Source organism: Nipponia nippon, unplaced genomic scaffold (assembly GCF_047370975.1).
Source record: "Nipponia nippon isolate SJK-2023a ecotype South Korea unplaced genomic scaffold, ASM4737097v1 scaffold_6, whole genome shotgun sequence".
Lineage (NCBI taxonomy): Eukaryota > Metazoa > Chordata > Aves > Pelecaniformes > Threskiornithidae > Nipponia > Nipponia nippon.
The window spans coordinates 27,319,850-27,346,044 of record NW_028262380.1 but is presented as its reverse complement, the minus strand read 5'-3'; the positions used below and the strand labels follow the sequence as shown (position 1 = coordinate 27,346,044).

The 26,195-nt window shown below is 35.8% G+C and overlaps 1 protein-coding gene across 10 annotated transcripts in view; it reads left to right on the top strand.

Annotated features, from left to right (window-relative positions):
- The window catches only part of ATP8A1 (ATPase phospholipid transporting 8A1), a 122,345-nt gene that overhangs the window by 70,901 nt on the left and 25,249 nt on the right, over positions 1–26,195 (top strand). For 9 of the 10 annotated variants that reach the window (XM_087735937.1, XM_087735936.1, XM_009474215.2 and 6 more), the window contains 8 exons: positions 5,747–5,930; positions 6,038–6,148; positions 12,875–12,949; positions 13,107–13,229; positions 15,702–15,780; positions 19,729–19,790; positions 24,675–24,731; positions 25,218–25,325. In XM_087735937.1, coding sequence (XP_087592063.1) covers positions 5,747–5,930; positions 6,038–6,148; positions 12,875–12,949; positions 13,107–13,229; positions 15,702–15,780; positions 19,729–19,790; positions 24,675–24,731; positions 25,218–25,325 — 799 coding nt within the window. The remainder of the gene's footprint in view (positions 1–5,746; positions 5,931–6,037; positions 6,149–12,874; positions 12,950–13,106; positions 13,230–15,701; positions 15,781–19,728; positions 19,791–24,674; positions 24,732–25,217; positions 25,326–26,195) is intronic. The other variant, XM_087735938.1, reaches the window with a different exon arrangement.

The window sequence follows — 26,195 nt, the reverse complement described above, 5'->3', positions numbered from 1 at the left end:
GTGTTCAAAATGGAGCTATTTTTCTGCCTTGCAAAAGGACAAAGAAAAGCAAATGACGGTATAGTATCCAAATAAACACCTGTTTTGTAGTCTTCCCATCCTTTCTGTTAGGTGATATGTTATGCTACCAAGTGATTTTTTTAAAAATTTTTTTAATGGTTTAGCTTTGTAACCATCCTAAAGCATGAAACACTGCATTTTTAAAAAATTTTTTAATGGTTTAGCTTTGTAACCATCCTAAAGCATGAAACACTGCATTTCAACCTAAGGTCTTACTGTCTTTTAAACTGAGATCTTACACTGATACACAGTTTATACTGTGTATAAACATTTTTCTAACAGCAGTAGTCTTTCTGACAGGGAAGTTGGAGCTTTGTGCTTGTTCTACTAGTTCCAGTTTTGCTCAGTATAGTAACAAGCAGGAGATGCATGTAGAACTGCTCTTCAAAACTATGTTTCTTTTTCTTCTCTTTGCTTGATTTGAAAATACATTTTATGTGATTTGAAGAGACAATATTGCCGTTGCTGTTGAATTATAGAACCATTGAAGGATATTCTGTATGTATAGCTCTCTTTTAGTGGTAGCATTTTTGCGATGAAACAACAAAAAGTGCAAAATTAAAGTTTCTGTTCTAGTAGCATTCTCTCTTCCATTTCTACGTTTCTGTAGTATACTTGGTCAGCTGGCTTCAATACATGTCTAGGTATATACTCTGACATATTTTGTGGTTGTTTCAGAATTGGCTGCAAGTTTAAAACTAAAATATTTGCTAGTACCACTCACTATTTTAGTATGCGCTTTTTTAATATCACATGCTTTGCAAAAGTCAAAATTCTATCAAAATGTTTATTTCTGTTAATGCTCCATCTTTAGTAACAAAACTTCATTTCCTTGTTTGTGAGATTGAAAATAAAATGGTTTAAAATGGTAATTTTTAATTAAGGTAAATCACTTAAATATGTATATCGTCTTTACTAAATGAAAATACAGGCCTTTTTTCCATCCATATAAAGGCAGTAAACATTTTAAGCACTCCTTGGTTTTTAAAGTACAAATTACATCACTTTGAAGTTTTTCAGACTGTATTCACTTGTTCAGAAGTATTTATTACCAATGGATTCTTCCTAAGACTAGCCATAACACAGATGAAGCTGACAAATATTCAGTAGACATTTCACTTCAAAAATCTGTATATGTTATTAATTCCAAGCAGATGTTTGGCTTAAAGACTTTGATGAACTGAATTCCAACTCTATATTGGCTTCAGAGTAATGTGTGCAAGAAGAATGTTAAATGGATTATTCTGTAGTAAAAATATACAGCTAAGAGTGAATAAAATGAACAAAAGCTATTTTTTATTGGTTTCACCATGAACTTGATGCACCAGGCAATGACAGTAAGTGCCATCTTCTAACTGCGCCTATAACATTGTCTGAAAGGGAGATAAGCCACTGTTCCTGGAAGGTTAAAAAGATGAAAAAGAAGTTCTCAGGACAGAATCTTCTATAGAAGCTGGCTGTAGCGAGTCTTGATACAATACTCATCAGCAGAGTTCAAATAAAACACGTAACAAAAGATCGTAGAAATGCTTTTTGATATACTTGGACCATAGAATTTTTCTGAAGGACTGGTGCCCAGAAGCTTTCATCCCGAGTTCACCACAAGGCTGTACACATCCCAAGTACCTTTTTCAAAAGTCTGACAGCATCTGTTGCACAGGATTTTACGCAACCTTTTTCTCTGATGTATTGCACTTAAAGCTTAAGAAATTTTACTTAATTGGCACGGAGTAGGATTGGAGATTTTTTTTTTCAGCTGATGGAAGATCACTCAGAGTTGAACCATAAGAAGGTGTCCTCTGGCAAATGGAGCGGAGAACCAGAACAGCTTTAAGGATGTTACTGGAATGCAGTGTTAGTTAGAGTATTGTACGTGAGTGAAGACGAGCATAGATATCATGTATCCAGTCTCCCTTCACAACGCTGTCTTAGTGTTAAGCACAATGGTCTAGGAGAGGCAACCACCATTAGTGTACCCCTATGCTGGGAACTCAGTAATCTAATGTTGAGGTTTAATCTAGTTGTTTAAACTTTTTTTTTTTCTTGCTGTAACTTTCTAGGGTTAATATTGACATTTGCTAGAGAAAAATGGAAAATATTTTCTCTTGCTTTTCCAAAGGAGCTATGGACCTTATACTATTCCTTCATATTTCTTCTGTGACACTGAAATGGAATCAAGTATCGGTCTGTTCCATAGTAAAAAGAATACCTTGGTGATATGGACTAAAGTCATAAACTGATACCATTGAAAGTATTGTGTACAGTGAAGTTGTGTGATTATGATGCATACATAAGATGTCATTCTACCAAAGACAAGGGGGATTGTAGTTGAAACAAATAATATAACAAATATGCTTCAAATGTAATATTAATTAATTTATAGAAGAGATAGTGTGCTTTAATTTCAGAAGTTGTGTATCTGGGTATAAAATATACAGAGGAAGACAAATCATGATCTCTCTTTTTTTTATCATTTCTGTTTAAAAATTGATGTTTTAAAACAGTTCTCTCTAATACGCTCAATAAGTTGACTTCCTCCACCAGTAATAGTTTGGGGTCCTCTTTCAGGTTTGAAGTAGTCTGAGTTTCAGAAATGTTGTATAAGTTTTAACTAGCTAGAATTATGATTTTTACTGTAGTTTACTGGTTTAGACAAAACTTAATTCTTCATGGATGTTATATGAATAAATGTGTGTTTCAAGACATAAAAAGCATGTCTAGAAAACCTTGGTTTTCTCCTACAGTTTTAAGCTATGTTTCAGAATAATCGTGATCAACCTTAGATGGCTAAAACTTAAATAGCCTTTATTTTAGTGGGAAAGGGCTTTTGTTTCATAGGAAATTAATGTTGGTCTTAGTGAAATTTGCATTTCTAAAGGACATAGTCATCAAAATTTCTCAAAGATTGTTTCTACTTTTGCCCTGATTAGTTAGCTTTTCTCAAATCTTCGTAACTTGGATTTGTTAATAAAAGAAATGGATAATGGATAATATCAGCAGTGTGATGTCAGAGATTACGGTTTTTTCTGAACTTTTTCACCACTCTGCTGCATTTACTTTTTCAATGAACACCATGAAATCAGTCACCAGCCTCAGCTGTCAATTCTAAGAAAAACTTTTGGTTTCCTTTTTTTAAGTTTATAGCTTGTCTGTCATGTGAACATTGGACTTCTGTTATGCTATCTGTTTTTTTGGGGGGGGGCGGGGGGTTTAAAGTTATTTTCTAATTGCATTCTTATTCAGGCAGAATGGAAGGTAGCTGGCATGGCCATTAGCTTCAGCAATCGTGTAATTGCTTATTGGTTGTGGTTTTGGTAGCTGTCATAGAGTTCACAGCTAGAAAAAGTGATGGCCAAGCATTGCCGTTAGTATCTGTGTGCTTAATGGAAAGAATATAATTGCTGCTTCAGTGTTCTTTAACTGTAAAAACTTAGTGTTGGATGTGGAGAATTTAATATCTTTCTTCTTTATTTAGAAAGAGATGGGGATTTTGTTCTGTTTCTGGGGGGTTTTTTTGGGGGGGCAGACAGGGAGAAGTGTGATGAAGAAATTTATACAACCAATGGGAAAAAAAAACTTTTCCTCTCAAATTGGATTATGGATCGAAAGTTTGGTCCAAATAGAGAGCAATGCATTTTAACCTGTAATGTCAGACTGTCCAGTGTGAAGACAGGCAGATCATTCAGCCTTGGCTGCAATGCCAGAGATCAGTGGGCAGACAGGAACATTTTACTATGCTATGTACTGAAAAATAATTTGACTAATGTATGTAGTTGGAAAGATTTTGTTTCTTTTGTAGGTAGCTTGTTTTTATTATTGCCCTCATTAGCACTGGTTTTGTGATCTTAAAAATAAATCAACATAGATAGGACAGTATTTTTTTGCCACATTCACTTACCAGATTTGATGGAATTCTTTGAGCTATAATTCTTCAAGCTAGAAAGGACTTGCCCATCAGGAATCTCATTGATAATATAACAGTATAATTTTCTCAAGTATCATGAGGCCTTCCAGTATTCACGTGCTTATGAGAGTGATGCCTTTGGGACCTTCAGCTTGCAGGATCTTTTGTGAGGAACTTTAGGACTTTTTGTGAGGACTCAGGACACAGATGCCATAATACGGCTGAATTTTTGGTGCCTGGTGGTAACGTTTCTTTTTGTTACTGAGCTTGTGAGTGCCGTACAGCAGTCTTGGTTCACGTGAGAACTGTACTCATGAACTACACAGGCCATGTTACTTGGCAGTATCCCAGTGAGCAGCAATACACAAAGCATGTTCAGGAAGGAACATTACTTAGAAGTAAGTGCTCTTTTGTGCCTGTCCTTTGCAAATTTATTCCTCAAAACTTGTGTTCTTAATTTCTTGTATATTTCTGTGGTTTTATTTTATTTTTTGACCTGGAAGAGTTACGTCAGGTTATGAACATCCGTATATAATCCTTAACCCTGGAATTTTGTCACTTAAGGGGGGAATCTTTCACAGCCCAAATTGCAAAGTTCCAGAAGCTTATGGTACCAGAGAGGTTATTGCCATGAGCGTGCATGTAGAAGACTTGTAGGAAATGAATTATGAAGACACGTTTTTCCCCTAGTTTTGGCATGGAGGCATCTAGAATGAGTTCATCTGGAAAGCTGGAAAGATAGATGAGGAAAGAACGGGTCTTCACTAGCTGCACATCACCAGCTCCACAGCAGGAGTCATGCTTTGGTACCAGAATTGCTCTCTTTGTAGGAAGCAGTGAACAGCGGTGGTTGGGAGACATACTCACAGAGCTTTTTGCATTTCTTCTTGTTTCTGTTTGTACCATGAAACAAGAGGGGCAGGGTTTGATACTTGGCTCCAGTGCCAGGAAGCACCACACTGCTGCGGGTTTGCTCCTTCCCTTCCCCACCCTGTGAAACACACCGGTCCTAGCACATAATTTCTGCATCTTTTCAGTTATGATGTCTCAAATACTACAAGGACTGAATTTCAGCGTACAGAATAGAACTTTTACAACATGAAATGGAAGGTACACATATGACACAATGGTAGATGGAGCCAGAACTGATATAGTTTCATCAATAGAGCTTTTGAGAGTCATCCCTGGAATAATTTGTCCCCTCAACTGTGGACAGGCATTTTCTTAATGACAGATAATTGGAGCAGTCCTGAAAAGAACAAGGGAGAAGTTATCAGCAGTTAAACAAAGCGGAGGATCAAGAGTCAAAGTTGCTTCCTCTAATTCAGCAGCGTAGGCTATGTTAACACAGTGGCAGTCCACTCTGTTTGTTCCTGTTTGCTTTGACATCTGTGTCTTAAATATCTTGTTGTTTGTTTATAAAATACATATTTAAACAGAGGAAAATAAACAGCATACAACAAAATATGCCAAAATCTGCAATTGTTGTTAATACTGGTAGTGGCAGTGTTTGTGGTTTCTTCCATTACTCTGTTTTAGGGGCCCATTGCTGTTTGACCTATGTCTCTTCAGTCCTATTAACATCTTTCTTCAACAAATCCAAGGTTGCCATGAATTTCACTGGGAACATGCTTTTAGCACATAGCCATAACAAGACCACGTCCCTGACCAGGATGTTAGTTGGCATGGTTTTGTTACCGTTTCACAGAATATAAAGTATATTTTGAAAGTACATTCATTTGAAAGTCCTGTATTAAGTCCTTTTCTTTCTGTTACCCTTAGGGTATCACCACTTCAAAAATCTGAAGTTGTAGAAATGGTTAAAAAACAAGTTAAGGTAGTAACTCTAGCAATTGGTGATGGCGCAAATGATGTTAGTATGATACAAACAGCACATGTTGGTGTTGGTATTAGTGGGAATGAAGGTCTACAGGCTGCTAATTCTTCAGACTACTCAATTGCTCAGGTAAGTCATTACACTGTAAAATACCACAATAAAGTAATTTAATATGAGATTAATATTGGTGTATGCATGTTCTGATTGTATGTTTGTTCATTTTTCATTTTTTGCAGTTCAAGTATTTGAAGAACTTGTTGTTGGTTCATGGAGCCTGGAATTATAACAGAGTAGCTAAATGCATCTTGTATTGTTTCTACAAGAATATAGTCCTTTATATTATCGAGGTAATTTTACAGTGCAGTAAATGTTACTTCTTGAAAGTAAATACTTTATTATTTTGAGCTTTTTATTATTATATATGATTTTAAAGAAGCATTTAAACTGTCAATAAACTCTTACTAGTACTGAATCTTGCTTTTTAATAAACTGATTAATATTAGTCATTTTTTTTATTTTAAAAGACCCAATTGTCTTAAAAATATGTACTAGATACTAGTACTGAATGTTTGTGTTGCATAATGCTGCTAGCTTATTAAACTTCTGTATCTATAACATCGTTACAGTATTTAAGGAATACAGTTACAAGTAGCCTTAAGTTTACCTAGATATGTATGTGCTTAAGCTCTTTTCGCTGGTGTCAGTAACTGTCTGGTTCACAATCTGAAGCCCTTTTTCAGGTCACTGAAGGGTTGTTGCTGTTCAGAACAGTACTTATGGTTTTTACATCTATGTTTGGTTACACTATTGCATACCTTTCACTTGTTGATGGGGTAACCATGTCTCCTTAGGGTCTAGTTCATGAACATGGATACTTTCTTGAAAGTAGATGACCTAATTTTCTCGCCTGGGATTTCAAGGAGACTGGAGTCTTGTGAAAAATACAGTAGTATGAGAGGACTGTGTTGTAATAAATGTATGTTTATTGGTAGGTGTGGTTAAGACAGCATATATAGCTACAGTTTTCATGACCTTTGTGACCACATGGCAACCTTAAAATTTTGAACATATTTTTAAATGGATTTTTAAATTTTTTTCTCCCCTCCTTCATTTCCTGTTCCTCTTTTTCTTTCAACAGCTGCTTGCTTTCTTATAACCAAATATGTATCTAGTGATTATGTTTATAATTGATTCAAACTTTATATTCATAATGATACTTTGGGTTAAAAGTGTGGAAAAAAATTTAATGTGTTGCAAAGCTTGATCACAAAATAAATTTTATAGGTCAGTCTTCTGTATTTTTACATTAATGGGGTTAACAGTTATTCTTAAAACTGTCTTAGTTTTTTTAATATATTTTCAAAGTAATGTCTTAAACTTGTATATCAGTTTTTACTGAAACAAAATGCCTTATTTCTGTTAGACCTGATGTAAACATTAGGTTAATGTTTCCGATTTTTATGTTTATGTATGTGATCTTACATGGATGCAATATTTGAAAATACTTTAAACATCTTTTTTTGCACAAGTGTTGTAGCCAAAAAGTGTGCATTTTAATTAGCGTATTTTTTACCTTTTCTAAATATTCCTTTTTTCATCTTTATTGTGTTATTAATGTAAAGATATTTCAATCTTAGTAGCAGCAAGTTTGTAGCCTGCTTAGAAAAACATAAAGTAGGAAGCCACAGAAAAAGCAAATCCATTAAAGATCCTTTTTTGCTTTAGATGGCAGACTTTAGATCCTGCATTTCAAAAGCTGAATATCTGATTAAATGATCAGACTTCCAGAAGTACTGATTAGCAGTAGCTCTTGAAGTATTTCAAAAAACAGTATTTGGTGTATACTTTGTGTTTATGGAAAACATACAAAGTTGGGCTTTAGAACATACTACCTTATTTTTCTTAATTTTCTGTTATTGTCACCTGCAAACACATTGTAAATTTGTAACTTAACTGAGTTATAAATATCTCGCCGTTTGTATTCTTTGTGAAAGAAAGTTAAACGGAAGGTACAGAGATCATAGTCTAAAAAGACTAGAAGAGGTAGTCTCTGCCTCCTGAGCAGATGGAAGGACAAGGAGATCATTTTTATATGGGTTATGACCCTCTATATATAATGCATACAAGCATTTTACCATATACACCTTCTCTGGGAGACAAGATGACTTCTACTTGAATTCCTGTTTGTCAGCTCGGAAAACTTTCACAGATGTTAATAGCTCATGTCAATACTGTGAGTGAATGGGCAGAAATTCATCATTGAATGTCTCTAGAAAGGACAACTGCCAGTCTTGAATCTCTCTTTTCAGTTTTTTGTACGGATCAGGCGTGGGAGCAGAGAGCTCAATGAGTATTTGTAAGCTGCTGCTTAATATGCAGAAATGCTACATCAGGAAAATGTCTGTGAAGCTTGCGTGGCCACGCCTCCTCTGTCTTGGAGTTGAGAAAATAATACTGTGAAAGGCATGTCTGGAAGTTGCTTTAAATAAGTTTCCTTTTATTAGCTGACAATAACTAAAAATACCTACCTTTACTTAATAGATGCATATTGTATTTTTAGATGTCTGCTCAGTACTAATCAAACAAGTAATGTAATAAATTCCATTTAATCTAAAATACAGCCTTTTTCCTTGGCTGTATTTGTGGGGTGATACGAAATAAGTGCCATTGGTTTCTTGGTTCAGAAAATGGTAAAGGTCTATAGTAATACTCCTGCACAGTGATTAGTGTTTATCGACATTTAAATTCCTATTCATAAGAAACTAGAAGTGGTCTATAATAACTTTTTCTACTCTGTGTCTTGACGCAATAGATATTTAAACATGGGCCTCATCTTTTGTATGGGGCTAGTCCAAGTAACTTTAGAGGTTATATTCTGAAGTATCATTGTAAATTCCAAGTGAAAACTGAATTTCTAATAGACTGCTAACATGCATTATTAAGCCTGTGCCGAGCCTCACACTCACATAGGATAAGCCTATGCCAAGTCTCATACTTATTTTGAGGGGGCTGTCATTACCCTATAATGATGGTTGGGATTGAGATTGATCTAGTGATTGAGAAGTCCTTTGTGGATTGATTTTGGTTTTATAATTACAATTACTGCATATACTCTTTTGTTAAACTACTCATTTTGTGAAGTTATGCAACGGGGGGACAAAATTTTCCAATTCTACTTTGTTCTGCTAGCTAGTAATAACTAGAAATAACATAACTGTTTTATGTTAAATAAAAAAGATTTACAATTTAAACAAAAATAATAATTTTTGAAGACCTGCATAGCTCATTCATGTTTCATGTAGGGGAAAATTCAAACAAAAGAGTACAAGACCAGGACACAAACAGAAGAAACAGATGCGTGGAGCTCACATTTAAAGTTCAGTCACAGAATCTTAAACAAGGCCATTTGTAATAATTTAAGTGATAATAAGTAAACAGTTCAATTATACTAAGTAACTAGAGCTGTAATGGCCTCTTCTTCGTCTGGTAAGCTTTGGATGACGGTTATCTTTTTTTTTTTTTTTCTCTCCTCCCTCCCTCCGCCCCTAAGCCCCTTTCATCCCACTGCTGAGTTACACACTTTCTGCTGCTCATGTCCGTAACTGAAGTTTACCATTTTGTTCCCAATTTCCTTTGCCTGACACATCAGATGAATGCCTGTGGTCATGCTGAGACCTGTATCATGCATAACCCCAAACATGAGCAGGCTTTCTGTATATGCTCACACTGCTTCTGAGCTGTAGAGTTTAGGTGCTGTTGTTCAGTCTGCCGTGGCACACTTAATGTATGCAAACTGCACGGAGTTCACTTTAAAACACGGACAGCAGAAAGTGATTGTGCTCATGCCCACTCTTTTGCATTATATGGTTTGAAAACTTAGAAATACAGGGATCTGCATTGAGGCCCATCTCAGTTTAGATGGGCTATGAACCTAAATCTTTCATTTTCAATGGAAATTATGTAGCAATTGAACTATAAAATGGTCTGAATTTTCACTTCTCCCTCACTTAGTCTAAACTACTTCTCAAGGCCACCTATCTCCTGCCCTTCTCTGCAGGGGTGCTGGGTTAGTAATTGAGCTGTTAGAGTAGGACCTACCCTCTAGGAGAGAAGTGGCTCAATCTGCTCCTAAATTAGTATCGTGTACAACATGTCCTAAAAACTTACTTTGCAGGTACAGCTGCCTTCATTGTCCATCATAGTCAGAATGAAACACACTTGTCCATGAATAAATTTCCCACTATGGCCAAGAAACTGTGTGTTTCTTGTGACTGTCACTATTAATACTGTAGTGAGTTCCATAGAGGTTTTTTCATGTATGGTTAAGAGTGCAATTTTCTAGGGTTCAAGGTTCAGAAGTTAGGGTAAGTGGGTGACTTACTTTCTTCCCCTCTTACAGTTTGAGCTGAGGGCTGTATTTATCCTTGCTGCTTCCCCCACAGCACCCCCACCCCCTAGATCTGCTAAATATTTTGGAGCCATAGGTATTCTTAAATGTGAACATTCAAATCACTATCTTGTAAACAATAAAAAATCCATGTTTCTGCTTACATATTAAAGATGCTCTTGTCTGTTAAAGTAGTATATCTAATATTCCACGAAATAGTAGTGTTTCTACTACAGAGGACATTTTTTTAGCCACATTAAAACATTTCTCTTCCCAGCCATCTTTTTTTATAGATTCAAGAAGAACTTTAGAACCCAGAGGTGCTACCAAATTTCATTTCCTCTTGGCTTGCATCTAGAGTTCTGACCAAGATTTGTTCCAGTTCCTTACTACGCTAAAACTTAACTGAAATGCCTGTAACTTGCGTGCTTTCTTTGGAAGAAAGTAAATGCTAAGATTTCAGGAAGTTACTATTATAACTTAAAGGATTTCTTTACAATTCTACAGTAAAACTGTAATTTTCAGAGGTTAAATAGCTTGAAAATTTTAACAAATTCTGTACAAAATAAAACTGAAAGCATCAGAGTTTTTAAGGAATAAAATGATGCATAGCATTTCTGAGAGGCTTGGTAGTGACTTCATGTATGACGTTCACTGTAAATTGAAATTTTATCATAAAATCTTGCATTTCTTTAAAACAGTCACGCCAAAACATTTTCAAGTGTTGCTTAGCATCACTTACCTTTAATAGAAGTGAATATGTGGAATAGATTCAGTGCATGTATTTAGGCCTTTCTTTTTAAATTAAAGTTTTATAACATTTTTACCGTTAGCTAGATCGCAACAGAAGGTTAATGTTCTTTGCATATACTCCTTGGTTATGAAGGGTCAAGTATATGTCTACCTCAGGTCTGTTTTATTTTCTTCCTAGAGAGTCATACTTTTGTTAAACTCTGTCTGAAATCACCAGCAATGAGATGTACACATATTTATATATTTATGTATATGTACACATATTTATATATTTATGTGTATACATATGCGTACATGTAAAAGTACATGCACCCAACTACTAAGTCACATATTTTCTATTAAAACTGTCCTTTTCCACCACCCTAAACCCTTTCAAAATAAGAGTTCTAAAATTTACTCCAGCATTTGTTACAAACAAGAAACAAAAATTAAGGGGTCAATCACATAATAATATCTGACCTTCACTCTCAAGAGCTGTCTTCCTAGGTTGGGAGTAAAATAATGTAGGAACTATGTATAATGAGAAGGTTGAAAAGAGAGAAGGCAGGTGAGGAGCACAACTTGTATCCAACAGTGGTGATGAGGTTCTGGATTAGGTTCACACATTTAACTTAGTTGTAAAACATCCATAAATTGTGCTGATGTTGAGTGCATAATTAATTGTTCAGTAATGAACAACTGGTTATGCACTCATCTCGCCCCCTCATACTCAGCTACTGAGAAACTGCTGCTAATAAATGCCTTGTAAATTCATCGCAGTTAAATCGTAGTTCCTATTTCAAAAGTCAAAAATCGAAATACAGAAGAGCTTATAAAACTCTCGTTTAACTGGCATAAAGTAATTCCATTGTCATTTCAGTGAATAGACTGAAAGGTTAGAAAATAGAGTGCTTGTTATGGTTAAGTCAATCAAAGTAAAGAAATTTAGCGTTATAAGACTTCAGAAAATTCAGTGTATTTTATGTCTCTATTATTGCAGCCTCTAACATTCATGATTTTGTATGCAATCTTGAAAACATTCACTTGAAAAACATGAGTCTTAAATTGAGTAGAATATTGTTTAAATGATCCTAGCTTCTGTCACCTTACAGCTTATGTTTGTCGTGGTAATACAGTTTCAGTGTAGCTTGTTAATAAAGATTCATCAGACAGGCTGCTTCTCCACTTTGTCATGGAACTAATATAAGTGTGAAGTAAGAAACAGAAGAAAGCAGTCATGCTGCACTGAAAAACATCAGAAAATGTGTCATCATGCCTTTCAAATTAAATTTGATTTTTTTAGCCTTTTAGCAAAAAGTGATGAAACTTACGCGATGAAAGAGATTTCCAGCTGCACCTCTAAAATACTCTGTGGTTGAGTTAGTGCTTGTTAACTAAGTAATTGTAGTTGATTTAGTGCTCTGGTAAAGCCTCATCCTGTCATGAGTTTCATGTGTGAGGAAGGAATATTGGTACAATTTTAGGTTCCAAACTACAGATTACTTTATGAATTCTATTAATTAGGAGGTTTGCTAATGATTAGAAGATGACTGCTTCTAATCTGTAGGTGTTTCCTGTGATATTTTTTTTCCCCTGGTATTTCTCAGAAATTTTATTTCATTAAGAATTAAGTACAATACAAATGCAGTGAGCTAAATCACTCTTAAATATTTAACAAACATAAAATTCCTTCTGAAAATAGCTACCTCCTTGAAATGTTTTCATATTTAGATGGAATTGCTCACATATTTGACTAGATTGCCCATTATCTGTTCTGAACACAACTTGGTTTTATTATTTTTTTTTATATATGTTTAAGCCATAACATCCTCAACTGTGTTGTAAATGTGTTTTAAGGATAGCCCTTCTTGTGAAGCTGAGAAAAAAAAAAAAAAAATCTATTAATCCCACCTCGCAGAATGTTTGAGTAATATATGATTCTTCTCTTTTTCAGATCTGGTTTGCTTTTGTCAATGGCTTTTCTGGACAAATTCTTTTTGAAAGATGGTGTATAGGTCTCTACAATGTGGTAAGATGATTTGGGTGTTTTCAGTTATTTCCAATCATAGTCATGAAAGTTTCTTGAGTAAGCAATCTTTACGCAAGTCCTCACCTCTAAAGTTTTGCAATATGTTTTTTTGGTTTTGTTTGTTGTTTTTGTTTTTTTTTTTTAATTTGTCTACTAGATGTTTACAGCAATGCCTCCACTAACTCTTGGAATATTTGAGAGATCCTGTCGAAAAGAAAACATGCTGAAATATCCAGAGTTATACAAGACTTCCCAAAATGCACTGGACTTTAATACTAAGGTAGATTTAATAAATCTTATATAATTAAAGCGGAAATTAAGAGGAATTCAGTATAGTTACCCTTTTTGTTCTATGCTGCTCATAATTAAAAATGGAAGGGATTTTTATTACTACTGTTTGCAGTTGTCCACTTGTCTGTGAATGGTGCAAATCATATTTATCCATTTTTAGCAAGTATGGGAAAGGACAGCAAGCATTTTATTTTTTTCAGCCCTGATTTTTTTTTTTTTCTCTGCTGGTAATAAAGCTGTCTTCTACAGGCAGAAGTGATTAGACCTCTCTGTCGCTAGGCTGTATGTATTTGTACTGTTATATGGAAATGGATTACTGAAGCCTGTGGAGAAGTGTTGCAGAGGACAATAAGAACTGTCATTAGATTTGTAGAGGGAGGGACTTGGTACTATTCTTTGTCAATTTGGAGTTGTGATTTTATGGTTTAATTTTGAGTTTTGGCAAAAAATACTTGGAGACGGTTAAGAATGTGTCAGGGTAGATCGAAAGGAATCTGAGGCTACTTTTGGTGGGAAATATGTGACATTCGTCTTGGAGAGACTAGCACAAGAAGTAGTAAAAGAATATAGGACTCCTCTTTAATATATAAAATATACACAATTTCTACAGATCTGTCCATAAATAATCTCTTAAAAAACCTAAATGAAACTTTTTCCTGAAGGTGTAATTTCATGAATGCCTGATGTTTGTAAGAGTTCCTTCTGATTTTATTTGATTTTTCTAAATATAATTGGGGCACTTCAAGTAATGTCATTGTATGTTGAATTTGGGGACATTTTCAATCTGTCATTGAATTAACAATGCCTACATGTGCTGGTCTGATACAGCATACTCAGCTTTCATATCTGTGCCACTTCTGCTGTAAAAGTGGAGTGCCCATATCTATATAGAATTATTTGTTTACACTGTCTTTGTTCACTGAAGCATACGAGATGTTTCTCTGTCCTCACTTCCTCCCTTCACCCACAAAAACAAACCTGAAAGCTGTAAGGAAACTAGGGGAAATAGTTTCTTGTGTCACTGTGAGTGCTTTACAATTATCAGACTTCTCATTGTCCATTAATACAGACACTTCTGTGTTGTGATAGTTTTAATAAATAATGTAAGTCATGAGTTACAATTGTTGGGTTTTTCTGGTTTTAAGTAAGTCTATAACATTTTTATTGCACATACATATTGTTGCCTTCACTGGAAATTCTGTGGCTATTCCCATACAACACTTGCTATGAGTAAACGTCTACAAACTTCCCAACTACAAAATTCCCACCTATATAAATTGAATAGTTGGTGTTAAAGATTTGGAAACATTACCGCCTTGAATGTTGATGCAGATGTTTGTTATGGTAAAAGGGATCAAAGGTTATGAGGTCATGACAGAGGTTAAAGGATTAGCATCTGACAATAAGAATTGGTCAGGAAAATGGAAAAGTAGAACTAATTTTTCTTGCACCCACCTGTGCTTTCTGTCAAATAAAAACTTCTGGTAATGACATAGCAAGAAGGAGAGACAAAGGTTAATGAGTAGCACAAGTTCAAATGTGCAAAGTGTTGGAGTGTAAACTGGATCATACAACCTAGTGTAGTTGTATAATCTAACAAAAGACTTTGAGACATTGTGGAAAATGTTGTGAGGCAGGCAACTTAATTTCAATTGTTTGAACACCTTAACACTCATAATACACGTCTGTTAGTTACAATCAAGGCTATGATTATCAGAACCGTTGTTAATGAAAAACACGATTGCTATCCTGAAGGAAATAGGTTACATATTTTTGATTAAGTATTTTTATGTCTTTATACAATATATTATGGAAAGCATCAATAGGTTGTTTATCCTTAAACTTAATACAGTTCTTTTCAGAAGGCGTATTTTACAAATGAAAATAAGTTTGAAAGTAAAATTTCAATTATTTAGCAAATACATTAAAGGAAGTTTAATATGATGAAGCTATGCACTTCAAGAATGGAGCATGTAAGGACAAATCTAAGGAAGATACTTTATTTGTCCTTTTTTAATTCCTTTGTATGTGGAAATATGTAGGTAGGTATATGTAAAACTCAAGTTTTGATTGTTCCACTACCCAAATATCTTATTACACGAAGTGTAAATTATAAAAGCTAGAGTCCTTTTAGTTCCCTACTTAGAATGTAGCAATTGTTCCAGTTGTCTGGGTTAGTTTAATTTTTCTGGTGATATTCCCATATGTATATATTTTAATTTCCCTTCTGATTTGAAATTAAAAGTGGGAGATAATACACACTTTTTTTCAAAACATAAAAATAAACAAATGACCCATGAAGAACTAAGAGGCAGAAAGTGCCTGTCAGTTATATTACTTCACAGTGGTGGCCTGAAAGAAACACATTTTGTGAATCTAACACACAGATAAAAAGAAAGGTCAGGGTTCACAGAGCTGGTTTATTGCAAATGGTTCTCATGGATTTTCTGTTTTCCCTTAGGTTTTCTGGGTTCATTGTTTAAATGGCCTCTTCCACTCATTCATTCTGTTTTGGTTTCCACTAAAAGCCCTCCAGCATGGTAAGTATTATGGAAAAATAAAAATATAAATGTTGAAAAGTATGAAATATCTAAATACCTTCTTTTTTCTTAGGAAAGCTTTATAAATACTAACAGTTTTGTGTGATTAACTTTCAAGATACCATTTCTAGAACTAGAGCAGATGCAGTATATTTAAAATGTTTTATATAAAATGTGTTTAAAAGTAGGAGTAATATTATGTACATATGCATAAAACTATATAAATAGGTTTTAAGTAAACAAACAAGATGGAGAAAAAGAGATTGCTATTTAATTATGCTATTTTTTTCTCTAATACGCTACCATGGTAAATAGCTACAAGATCCTACATCACTACTGTCCCTTGCATTGTCTCTTACGTTTTGTAAGCTTTTATGGCTGATGTGTATACCTTCTCTCCTGTTACTTCAGGGGCATACTAACCCGTCAGTTTACATCTATGTGAGCAGGCTTCTGACAGAGGAAGCTGGGACATCTTGGACAGCTCAGTCCTGTCATTCTTCTAGTTCAACTGTTGTATATGCACCTGAGTTGCAAAAGGAAGCGGGACAGCTGGGAGGAAAGCTGTATTAATTAGAAGAAACTTGAAAGCATTGCTTCCAGTTTGTGGGAGTGTTTGTGTGTATGGGAGCTCTCACAGGGGTGGAGTTTTGTTTTGCTTCCACTTTGTGGGGAGAGAGGAAAAAAAAAAAAGTGTGTATCCTGCAGCTTTTCTGTACAATTAGTAGTCTTCTCAGTTTCCCTGCTGTAGCCAAGCAGTCTGCTCTGGCATAGGGGACAAAAATGATCTCATGGACATTTTGGAACTGTTGAGACTAGATAGTGAGACAGTCACAGCTGCTTGTGCCCAAAAAGGTTAAGGGGAAAACTTCCTGCGGAGTATTTTAAACTCAGTGACTTCTGATGGGTAAAGGGATGTAGGACGCAGCCTGTTTTCTCTGAAAGGCCACTGGATGCGAGTTCAGTGGCAGCGGTTTGCATTGGAGAGGTTTAGACAGCCCAGGAGGCAAGAGGTCCCAAAATGTCAGTACATGCTCTAAAACCACAACCTCAAATCCAAACAAAAATCCCCATTCAAAGCTGTAGCCAGTCCATGTGAGCGATTTATGCATTACATGACGCAGAAATGTTTAATGAGTATATGTGGTGAAGCAGGATAAAGTTCATGTGTGAATGGCAAAGCTGAGATACTTTCATGAGCAATTCTAAGAGCACTGTAGTGCAGGCCTCTTCGGCTCACAGTCCCTGGGCTAGAACTGACCTGCTGGCAAGTGGCCTCTGCAAGTCTGAACAAATTGCCTTCTGTCTTCCTCTTTCATTCCTAGAGAAAGGCCAGGTGAGTAAGGGAAGCAGAACTGGGACCTGGGGATTGTGCACATGGTGAGCAGTATAACTGGTTCCTGCCGTGGGCCCGGCTGGTGCACAGAGTTCTGCATGAAGGGGAAATGAGCACAGGATGGGAGCTGCTGTTAATTAATTCTCCGATGGCTGTGTGGGTAAAGAGGAAAGGGAAATAATACTATTAGTTTCCTAGGGAGGAGCTGATGAATGCCAGAGAGATCCACCAGAGAGAGGAACTTCTGAGAACAGGTCTCAGCCTCCACCTTCTCTTAGCAAAGAGGCGCAGGAGGATCCTGAGACATGAAAGGAGGAATGGGAAGAATGCTCAGCTTAGTGCTTAAGAGTGCTGAGTCCCAGCAGTCTGACTCATGGGAACAGACTTAGCTGCCTGCCTATTCCCCTGTTTTATCCTCATTATGCTCTTTACTGCTAGGTATATATTGTAAAGCAGCGGGGTGCGTGTTTGAGCAGGTATTTATTAGAATATTAAAAATGAAATCTTGAACATCATGAATATCTCTGAGCTCACAGTCGATCCTTTTCTTTGAGCATTTTCTCCTGTTTAGTCTCACTTGTCCACCCCTTTCTTGTCTGTAAGTGGAAAATTTCAAACTGCATGTGTTGTAGTAGAATCTACCAAGAAATATGCAATCAGAGAATAGGTATGGATTTGTAAGAATTGCTTGTCAGAATTTACTCCATGCGACCTAACCATTGTACAGTACACAAAACTAGAGCCTTTGCACTCCGTGTACTGTCATGTGGATATGAAAAGTGACAAGGGCATACATCTTCACAGAAGCTTCTTCTGATGCAACTTTGTCAACATAACAGTAAATGGCAGAAGCCAAACTTGTATGTACAAGTAAATCCACCAACTGCTTCCTCTTTTGTATAACCTTTAAAATGAGCCATCGTCTCAGCTTTGTTTTCAGGCTTCCAGAGCTCTTGTAGTCCTTTGTGGTGTGCTAGTCTGTCCAGGGAGAAAGTTAAATCAGGGAAGTGCCAGGAGTGCAACCAGTATCACTAGAGCTACGGAGGCAGCCATTGTGAGCTCCTCATCTTGGAATGCGAGAGGGCTAGGTTAAGGAGGACTATTTGCAAGCATTTTTATTCTGGTTTTTTTGTGTGAACTTTCACCTGCTCTCTCTTCCAGAATATCAATAAACAGAACTTTTTTTCCTGTGATAAACTGGCCTCACAGGTCCTGAAAAGCTTTTAGAAAGGAGCGCTCTTCATCCACAATGAAAATTAATTTCATTTCAAGCATGTGTAAAGGTGATATGAAGGCTAGAAAAATACTCAACACAAATAAAAACGTACTTAATTAGCAGTATTTAATATACTGTATGCTAGCTGAGGATAGTGGAAAAATAAGTGTTTTCAACTACAGACCATTTCTATCAGCTTGTCACCTTCCTCTGGCCAGCCCAATCAGAGGAGTTTTAAATCCACTCCCACCCCCCAAAAAAACCCAAAACAAAAAACCCCACCACTTTTATTCTTCTCTTCCCCCAAACACAGCTTTTTAAAAACATCCTTCCTTATGCTCTCTCAGCATTAGTGGTTTTGGGGTTTTTTTGTCTTATATTTTTATCCTTCCTTACTACATGCACAGTATTTTAATACCTCTTTATATGATGGCAGTAAAAAGCAATATCCCAGTGATTAGAACCTCTACAGCAGAGTAAGTGTTTTGGTTTAGTTGCAGTATATGAGCAATCTCAAGTGCTAAAAGCATTTCTAAACTGAACACGTAAAAATTTAGCAAGCTGAACACTTCTGATTGAGAACGAGGAATTCCCTTCAGATAGTTCAGTTGTGTGTCTGCCAAGAATTTTCACAGAACTGGGATCAGAAAAGCCCGTGCTCTAGCAATAGTTGTAAAATAAGTTCTGTTAAATAAGCATAAATGCACTGCTTCAGAATTCTGAACTTAAGAACCACAGTAGATGCAATTTTTATGCAAATGCATCTCTTTAGGGCACTGACTCTTTGCATAAATGCTGTGTGTGTATCCACATGTGCAAAATGGATCCGCAGATTTGAGTTGGGTAAATTTTGAAAATGTTGTGAATAACAAGCATCTCAAGAATTAAAATAGAGTAATTTTGTATTTTTACTTAAACTGAACCTCAGAAATACGAATAAGAGCAAAGATAAGTTTCTATACCAAAAATATCCAGAATCAGTGAAAATCTGACTCTCTAAGCTTTCTGTTTACTTATATGTTACAATCTGTGTACACTATAGCTATTATATGTCATATTTTTCTGAAGGTAGGATACTGTATCTCTAATCTTAAAAGTCACTCTAATTGAATTATTACTGAATACAGTATTGCTGATAATGGTATATGATGTTACAAAAAGCTCCTGTTTCTAGTGTAATTCCTGAAGTCTTGAAAGTCTTAAAGGACTAAAAATTATAAAAGTCATAGATTTCTACTGCTCAATACAGTTCAAGGTGAAATCTGCTGTTAGTACCCTGTAGGAAGTGCTACCATCTCTTTTGTACCAAAAATAAGATTTTTATATATATATATATTTATATTTAGTGCTATTGTGGATATTTAAATGTTTTTATTATCACTGTTTCCTTCTCCAGGTACTGTATTTGGCAATGGTAAAACTTCAGATTACCTGCTTTTGGGGAACACTGTATACACTGTAAGTCTTCCTTACAGCTATTTGGTGCTCTATCAGCTGACTATCTATATCAGCTCTATCATTAAGTCTTCAACAGATGTGGTTTTATTTTTATTTATAATTCTCTACATAGAAGACATGATTCATTGTAGTACCTTAAGAATAACAAATGGCGCTTGAATGACTCTTCGAGAAGCTTTGAAGTGCATTTTGCAGTCTAATTCCAGTTTTTAAAAAAAAGCAGTTTAATAAAGATGCAGAAGATACATTTATCCTTTACTGGAAACAGTTTATTTTTTAAATAATGGGAACTGTAATTCCCTAATTAGCACACTCATTAATTTAAGGTAAGTTTCTGCACTGGAGAAATCCCAGGTTATTGGATATGGAACGGGTTTGTTGACTTGTGAAGATACAATTTTGTTCTCCGTCTCTTAATCTATCATGGGGCCTTGAAAGAGGGGTAGAGCCACATGGAACCAAGATTTGTGGGGTGCCTCTTTGGGGACAGCCAAACTGCCAGAATTACACCTGACCCACACTTAACAGTAATCTTCTGTTACTCTCGTAAATATTAGTCATTATTGGGTTTTTTTTCTTTTAATCTTTTATCTCCTGGAATAAATTAATGAAGCTAAATACCTGTTTTTCACTTGCTGGGTTGGTTATCAGTGTTACCCAATAGATGAAGGTTTTCCAAGATCTCTCTTAGAAGGAAAATTAGACTTGTGCCTACTTTCCTCTGTTCTTCAACATTAAGAGTTTAATCAATTTTTCAACTTCCTGTTGTTGGCAGATACAAAAAAGAAATTAATTCTTCCATCAAGATAAGGGGGTTTCCAATAGTGTTTTCTGGTTAGCTAACCAGAAAAGTTAAAGAGCACAAAGGGCTGAGTAACCACAGCCCATTCTGTGTATTTCCTACTGCTGTGGCAGTTGAAAGAAAATGTTTCTGCTGCCTGTCCATACATGGACTTTAAACTGGTTCTTTCAGGCACACTAAAAAATTGGTTGTCCACACATTCTCTTAAAAGTTTATTTGCTCTACACTTCACTTTCCCTATTCCAAAAGCCAAGCACAGCATGTTGTATCAGCAGTTAGTTGCACATGATCATGCAATCTATCATATGATGAACTGATCTCCATTAGGGATGGATGGAATATCCTGGGTAAGTGTTTTCTGTGTGAGTCCTAATAAAATTAAGATGTAAGGTCACAGTCATTGTCATAGCTCGATCCTGGCCGAAGTAGTTCAACTGACCATGGGACTGTTTGTATTATCATCTCATAACACGGAGCAGTGTTTAGAACTCAGTCATTTATCTGAATGTCACTGCTTTCTCCAATATTGATAAATACTTTATAAGAGTATCTATCAGAACCACCTGTTGTTCTAAGGGAAACAGATTCTTCTTGGGGAGAGGTTCTCTGCACTGGGTTTTCACCCTATCTACAAATGTTTCATTGTTTACTGTACTTAGAAGTTGCAACCTTGCTCAGTTCAGCTGAAGTTTATTTTATGAATTGTATGTACATGAGTTGCATAACTTCACCTATCCTAGCACCTAAGCCAAGGTTTCTGATAGCTTCTCCTTTTCTTTGATTGCTTTAAAAGTATCCCTTGTATTGGTCATCATTTTGTAGAGTAAGTTAGCACTGTACACTTGTTAAACCCAATTATTCAACATACTGCTGCAATCACAGCTGCAATTCTTTCCTGAAGTGATCTCAGAACTTCGTCCTACCCAGTCCTTCTGCTCTGCACTTGCTTCCAAAAGCCAAGCTTGGCACCAGGAGAAAACAAGTTACATAGGCCATACTAAGAGTTTACTGGATTACACTAGGTCCTGTGGAACTGAGTGTTCAAAACATGCTGTCGTCTAGATTGTCACCCATCAGTTGATGGATAAGTCTTGAAATCTTACAGTACCGCAGAACATCTGAGTATCATCTATGACATCAGCTGACTCACAAACAACAAAGCCTGCATTTGCACATTTGCAGCAACATTTTCCACCACCTTCAGAAATTAGTTAATTTCTGATACTTTCAATATAGTAACCTGGAGCTACCAGCTGCTCTTTGTCAAGCTGTATCCATAAATGATAAAACAGAGGTCACAGTGCAGTTGTTCTGTCACCTTCTGCAACTGATTTTCAACTAGGAGAGCTGAAACTTCACCATCTTGAGAGGCTAATTGCTTACTACCAACTTGCAGAATGGCCAAGAATTTCCTAAGAAAACATTATTTCACCATTATAAGTCCAGACAACCTGCTTTTTCATTTGTTTTTCAGATTCTCCACTTTCCTTTACTTCAGATTGAAAATCTGGGGAGGGATGGGGGTTGCAATTGATGTATTCCTGCTCTTGCACAGGAATTCAAGAAGGTCTGGTGCACACATGAAGATTTGAGAGACTTTCAAAACTGGGGGGGGGCAGGGTTTGAAGTTTTGGGTTTTTTGTTTTGTTTAAATCTGTGCATGTGAAGTGATGTGCACTGACAGTTGTCAGTCATTGTCTTTATATATCAAAATCATAAGGCTAAGGTACTTCTCATTCTTCCCACTGCTTTTAGTCTGGTTTTAGGAAGTCTACTTTCATCACTTGTGCAAAAACCAGTAGCAAAGGGATTCAGAAATTAATACAGTTTCTTTGGATCCACAGAGAAAGTCAGGAATGTGCACTGATTCATATCATGTCCTGGAATTATTTCTTCAAACATAAATTTCAAATAGGAGTAGAGTGCCATGAAAATATTTGTACAGCCATTCTTGAGAGGTCTTTTAAAAAAGCTCAGTGCTTTATACGGAATACCAGTTTGATTTCTTGTTTCCTGGGTACGATTCAGTGAGCTATTGTTAGTTTGGATCAAGGGGAGGAGGGAGCAATAAAAACCAAATTCCTCAGTGAGCCACTGTGTGTAGTTGGTAACTTTGTTAGGGGAATCTGTTAAGATGCAAGGAGGGTATATATTCACATAGTCTATGTCTCCCTTTATAGAGACCTGCAGTGTTTGTTTTGTGTGTATATTTTGTCTATGCAATGAGAGTTCTTGATCTGATCCTAAAGAAGGTTGTTTTCTTTTCTTACAACTAACTCAAAAGTAGCAAGCAAGTGTACCAGATGAGGTTTGGTTGGGGTTTTTTTCCATAATTAATTTTTTTCACTTCTCCAAATATAGCACCAGAACTGGATAGACTAAGTAAATTATAACACTCATCATGGTCCTTAATTTTCTTCTAATTAGATTTCACACATGTTTTAGATAGTGGAATTGCGGCGCTGTGTTTTTTTTGTCCTTAACAATGCAGGAGTAGTTGAAATAGAAGATTCCAAAATTAAAAGCATAGATTTACAGCTAGGGTGAAAACTTTCTGGCAGGATTTGTATCCTTCTGTGCACCAGACATAGTGAAAGACTCACCAAATATATGTAACCACTTATTTTCAGCTTCTGATTGAAGTAAGTTTCTTCTGAGTTTCTGAGGCTCCTTGAAGTTCAACCACAGACAAACTCACTTGCATCATTGATGCCAACCTGGCCAACAAACCAGAGTTTAAACTATAGCTGTTACAGTTGGAGCTTGGTCTTTGTGACTCAGTTTTTCAGCGTTGTGTTCTTCAGTGTGCACATAAAGCAAAACTTGTGATACATGTTCACACGTGAGTTACAAAATGTAATAACTGTTTCTTTGCTAAACAGAAAACTTGTTTGTGTGAATTTCAAAGGAAGGAGATAAACAATTTTCCTGAATCAACTAGTCCTTGGTGTGGGATTATAAACTTTCTACTACTGCTCATCTCTAAACTAAAATGGAGTATATCCTACAAGATAATAACGTGATGTTTTCAGAGACTGATCCATAAAAAGAGTAAATATAAGAAAAGAGTAAATATGAGAGGGAAGAATAAAAATGACATAACACTTATTCAACGTATTATTTTGTATGCAGAACATAAGTCTTAGGCTGCCAACATTTAACTCTTCAGCTTTTTCAGGGTTTGGCGAAGGTGATTCATTTACTAACAAAGTACTATTGAAGTAAACAAAACTTTTTTTTTTTTTTTTTATTTAGACTAATGTAAGCTTGATCAATTGCAAGTTTTCAGCCCAGCATCTAGATCTTCTAAATCTGTCTTCATGTAGAAAGTAGTAGTTATCCTCTCCGTAACTAGGGGATCTGCCATCTCTACTGAAGTGGACTACGCTTTTTACTAACCTTTCTGTGTAATCAAAATGCCACCAATGAAGAAGCTAACAAGCCAGACTTGCAGACTTCTAGGAGACAAGGGAAATGTTTAAGATTTCTAATACAAAAGAAGAGTTTTCCAAATCAAATGAGTGGAATTTATTAATGGAACCTAATAATTCTTAGTGTTCTATTACTAGCTCATTACTGGGGTATATGTTTAAATCTTCTAGTGACATTTTACAGTGGTCATTTCAAAGGGGAACTTAAGCTTCAGATCTAAGCACATGCATTTACAAAAAAAGAGGAAAAATATAGCTAGCTGTGGTCTAAAAGAATTTCACTTTGGGGCTGCTGAGAGTCCTACATTTTGGGGGGAACAGATTCTATTAAGGCAGAAGGGCTCTTCCATAGCTTCTGCAGGTCCATAGAAACAATTGCCTTCTGCTTTACGAACTTTGGTTTGGATCCTATTGCGCAGCTAGGTGCATTGACACACACAGTACTTTGTTGAGTAGTATTAAGGAAATCACATTTAAATTGAAGAGATTGATCATTCTTTCCCTTATTTCATTTGTGCAAGTAAACATGAAATATGAAAATCATTAAACTTTTTCTTCTGTTCTTAAAGTTTAACAAAACTGATCAATTCTGTATGTTAAGTAAGATTCCCATATTAAATAAGAATCCTCTCTCTCTCTCTCTTTTTTAAGTTTGTGGTTCTAACTGTGTGTTTGAAGGCTGGATTAGAGACCTCATATTGGACTTTGGTAAGCAAACGTCTTTATCATATTCTCAAATGTTCTATAAAATATGATGGATGAATAACTGTGTTATTTTCTTCTTCCTTATTATATTATGCCCTTATAGTCTGTCCGCCCTGCCCACAATATCAAACTAAACTGTGGTTACTGCATGGAAAGACAGAATATCCACATACAAAAAATAATGCTTAATATTGAAAAGCAGGACATTGGGATAAGGCTTAAAGTAATCCTTAAACTAGAAAAATCAAATTAGTCTGAACTGATTGTAATTGAACTTAAATTGGCTTAAAATGCAGTAATATTGCTGCTGAAAGTATCATCTTGCTTTAATAAATAGCTAAACTGAAGTAGCAGAGTTAAATTAACACAAGGCGCAGAAATTTCAACCAATATATCAGAATTGCATTGTAAATACTAAGTAGAGGAGGTCTTTTTTTATGTCATAATACATCTGTGATGATTGTTCTGTTTTCTTTTTTTGTTTAACAGTTCAGCCATATAGCTATCTGGGGCAGCATAGCACTTTGGGTAGTGTTTTTTGGAATCTACTCTTCTTTGTGGCCAGTCATTCCTATGGCACCTGATATGTCAGGAGAGGTAAAAGTATATTTTAACTAATATCCAAATGTGTGCAAAGAATATTGTTTCAGTCTTTAGTACAGGCCTAATCTTTATTGGATCCTTCTGCTAATTAGAGGTGCATAAGAGGGTTGCTTCTCTTATACCTTCAATGTGGTAGCCATGTTTATTTGAAATAGAATTAATTGTCACTCTTGTGAAAATGGAACTCAGCTACAAGCTGTGATTATATGGTCCAGTGAGGAAGAATAGATAGGTAAGCTGCTTTGCAGTTCTTTAGTAAGTTTTAATTTTCTAAAGAGAAGTCTTACCAAATTCAGAACTCCAGAAGTTTGCCTGGAGTTTGTTTTTTTTAATGAGGTAGCACAAGTAGTGCCTTGGTTAAGGCTGTTTTTTCATCTTCAATTTTATGAATTTGCTAAGTATTTGAAACTGTAAAATGCCTCAAAAACTTTGAGGTGCCATAACATTGCATGAGCAGCTGCTTGTCATGCACACATTTCCTTTTCTATTAATGTGCTGCTTGGAATACATTATTGTACTGTATCTTTAACCTTTTGACAGTAATTACTGGTTTCTCTTTCATTTATTATCCCATTTGTGTAAACCTGCTCTGAATATTGCAAATAGGACTGAATCCATAACAGATGCTTAATTGCTGCCTGTGCTGATCTAATTGGGACTTCAGTCCCAAATTTTCAAAACCATTCAGTTCCATAAACATCTGAAGTTTAGTATTAATTTCCCAGACACTAATGTCTGCTTCTGGGCATGGCCAGTACCTCCTGAGCCAAGAAGTTTGGTGTGCATTCTCAGTGGGAATCAGAAACTGAGAATACCTGCTTGTTTCAGAAAGATATTCTTCTAATGGTTCTCAAAGCATATCAA